This window comes from Sander lucioperca, chromosome 16 (assembly GCF_008315115.2).
Source record: "Sander lucioperca isolate FBNREF2018 chromosome 16, SLUC_FBN_1.2, whole genome shotgun sequence".
NCBI classification, from domain to species: Eukaryota; Metazoa; Chordata; class Actinopteri; order Perciformes; family Percidae; genus Sander; species Sander lucioperca.
This window is the reverse complement of record NC_050188.1, coordinates 30,253,978-30,257,268: the sequence shown is the minus strand read 5'-3', so window position 1 is coordinate 30,257,268 and position 3,291 is coordinate 30,253,978. Positions and strand designations below refer to the sequence as shown.

Genomic DNA, 3,291 nt, shown 5'->3' with positions numbered 1-3,291 from the left:
TCAAATCAGTAGTTTTCATGTCTGTTATTGTAAAGAAACAGCAGACAGGGCTCACCCAGTTCTCATGGAATATTTGACCTTTTAAGCCGACGTGGACGAGAAGTCTCACACAAATGCTCAGAGGAATAAGAATTAGAAAATCTACATTTCAAAAACATCTGCTGAGGAAGATCAACAACAGCTAATGGATGGACGTTGTGAAGAGATTATTTTGCTGTTTCCAAAGTGAAGAATTAACTTTTGGTCTCAGTGTATTTGTTGGGTTTTTGAGCTGCATGTAAGATAAAATATTTTTGCATATACTTCATACAGATGCAGGCATATGATTTCTGTATTACTATTTTATAATTACCAAGTTGGCTCCTCTTGATTCTTTCGTACAAATGTATACGTCGCTTAAATGATTCAAAAAATAATTATAATGACTTTAACTGACACCACACAATGTGACACAAGGTACACTTCATATTTTTAGCAACATTGGAACAAATGTCTGTTTGAATCACTTTGATCTGATTGACTTCAATGTTTAAACTTTTTGTCTTCTTTGTGTTGTTGTGTTTTAGATATTTCATACTGATATGGACCTGTGAGTTTTTCCTCGCCACTGTCACACTAAATGCTTGCTCTTGGGGGAATTACTGGAATTTTTGGATCGTTGTAAATTATAAAGTGTGGTTTAGACCTATCTGTGAAGTGTCTTGAGATAACTCTTGTTATGAATTGATACTATAAATAAAATTGAAATGAAATTGAATTGAAATTGTGTCTGAATGTAAGTTAAAATTTAATTAGGCATGAATCAGATAACAACATGAGATTGTAATGTGATATGAATGGATGGTGTCAACTTGAGTTAGCTGTGTGATTCAGCTGTCTGTGCTCTCTCTGCAGGTGATGGTTAGAGCAACTGGGAACAGCTGAGGATGTTCCCAGTAGCAGGAGGTTATTTAAGTCTGGATGCAGTGCAGCCCTCTCTCTGGCTGACTCTCCACTCTGCTGCAGCTTTGCTCCTCTCCCGTCTGCTTTAGTTCTCTACTCTGCTCCTATCAACCTTTGCACACACATATTTTCCACTCATGCACATCACACTATACTGAATATACTAATATCCACAGCCCATACTATGATTACTTAAGTTACCCCTTTAGTTTAGGTTAATTTGTTTAAATAAATATCTTTTGTAAAAACTTGATCATGGTGTGTCTACCTTTTCTTGTAAAAAGTGTGTGTGTGTGTGTGTGTGTGTGTGTCCTCAGTGAAGTGTATCAGTCTCTGCAGTATCTTCCAGCTGCAGCAGTCAGTTCAGTTTCTGTTCAGTCTGACTGAGGGAGGTTTTTGTACGACGCTTTTTCACTGTGTGAACACATACTGACTGTTGATAACATGAAAACTCTGACAGTAGTAAACTGCTGCATCTTCAGTCTGGACTCCACTGATGGTCAGAGTGAAGTCAGAGTTTGATCCACTGCCTGTAAAACGATCTGGAATCCCTGATTGTCGAGTGCTAGTATAGTAAATGAGCAGTTTAGGAGTTTCTCCATCTCTCTGTTGGTACCACTCTAGATAGTTAATGTGTGTAACAGCCTGACTGGTCCTACAGCTGATGGAGACGGAGCCTCCCAGAGCAGAGCTCACTGCTCCAGGCTGAGTCACTGTGACCTGGCCTCTGGACTCTGAGGATACAGAGACAAAAACATAAAGCAGCGTCACGGTTTAGTCGTCTTCATTTCAGAGGGATGGATGTTGATAGAGGAGAGGAGTTTGATTCTCTGGACTTTACCTGTGAAGCAGCAGCAGAGGAGAGTCCAGATGAGGACGGAGATCAAAGTCATGTTTTTGATGAGGAGGATTTCTGTGTCTTCTGTTGTCATGAAGGACAGCTGTCAGTCATCCAGTGTTCAACTCTCAGGACTATAAACTCTCCCAGAGCACTGGAGCATGGTGCTGCTGATGCAAAGTGGCTCTCTATGGAAATGCTCTGACTGACTCCAACAGGGACAGGGGGTTTCCTCTTCAGTGCTGAGAACACTGACTTTATAAATCATTCATGATGTAATGCATAAAGAAATTGAGAAATTGGATTGGTTTACATTGGCAATTTGGTTTATGTTGATTCTGTTGAATTACTAAAACCTATTAAACCAATAAACTTCAACATTGTTTTACTTTTTTCTCCAGATTGTCTCTTTTCTGCAGCTTAACATATTCAGCTCCTTCAAATCTAAAGAAGAGAGAGGATGAGAATATTCATTAAAATGACTTCAAACAGGTTAATAAAAATCATGTTGCCGTCTTCAACTTTGTTTATTAATTCTGTTTCAGATGATTAATGACCTTTCTCACTCTTTGTCACAAAGACTTTAAAATGATTCTTGGTATAACATGTGATGTCATGTCTTATAGAAAACCTTTGACTTGTATAAACATTTATATTTTTTGTGTAGTGGCACTGTCCATAACTGCCACATCACAGTGGGTTTGATAGGGTCTATTTCTTTGATAGAAAGTAGTTCCGGTAAAAACTGTTGATAGTGAAGTCTGTGGAGTTTCTAAAATAACCAGGGGTCTCATTTATAAACGTGGCGTACGCACAACAAGGGGCTGAAAATGTGCGTACGCCACTTCCAACGCAAAAGTTGTGATTTATAAAAAACAAACTTGACGGGAGAATGTGCGGTCCTCCACGTAAACTCTGACCCATGCGTACGCACATATTGGAGACAAAATAGGAATTGGTGACGCAGATGGTGAGGTGGTGAACTGAAGTCAGACTGCAGAAAGTAAATGGGAATAACTATAAAAGTAAAAAAATTAAAGTATTGGTGCCTCACGCACATTTTTTCACTCCATATCATCCATGTTATCATAAAGAATAAATCCAGCAGTGTTATTTGTGTTTGTACTGAGTGATACTTGTTCCATAATCACCATGTAAAATCCAACTCAAATCTTTAATAAAAATTTGTTCTTAATGTTTAATCGGCGGCGTCTCGCCGTCACATTGTCCTCTACGGAGCATTATCGGTCCAAACTTTAATATTGTTCATGACAAAACCTGCATGAAGAAAAGTGTGTTTGCCTATTAGACTTTCTTTCATCTTCAAATTGTATCTCAGGGTGGGGTACCACTAGTTAATGCTGTGATTTTGGCAAGGTTTTGACAATGACAATATGTTGTAAATATAAAAATACTGCGGTGACCCCCCCGTGCATAATGCTGCATGATGGCACTGCTGGCACTGCAGGAGGACTACACTAATGGAAGAATCAGGAGAGAAAGAGACTTCA

At 38.8% G+C, this 3,291-nt stretch overlaps 1 gene segment (V, D, J or C); it reads right to left on the bottom strand.

The window, feature by feature from the left end:
* Positions 1-1,337: 1,337 nt before the first annotated feature.
* Positions 1,338-1,840, bottom strand: LOC118493333. The segment is given in 2 exon segments: positions 1,338-1,676; positions 1,784-1,840. Coding segments are annotated over 2 exon segments (375 nt in total).
* Positions 1,841-3,291: the final 1,451 nt, after the last annotated feature.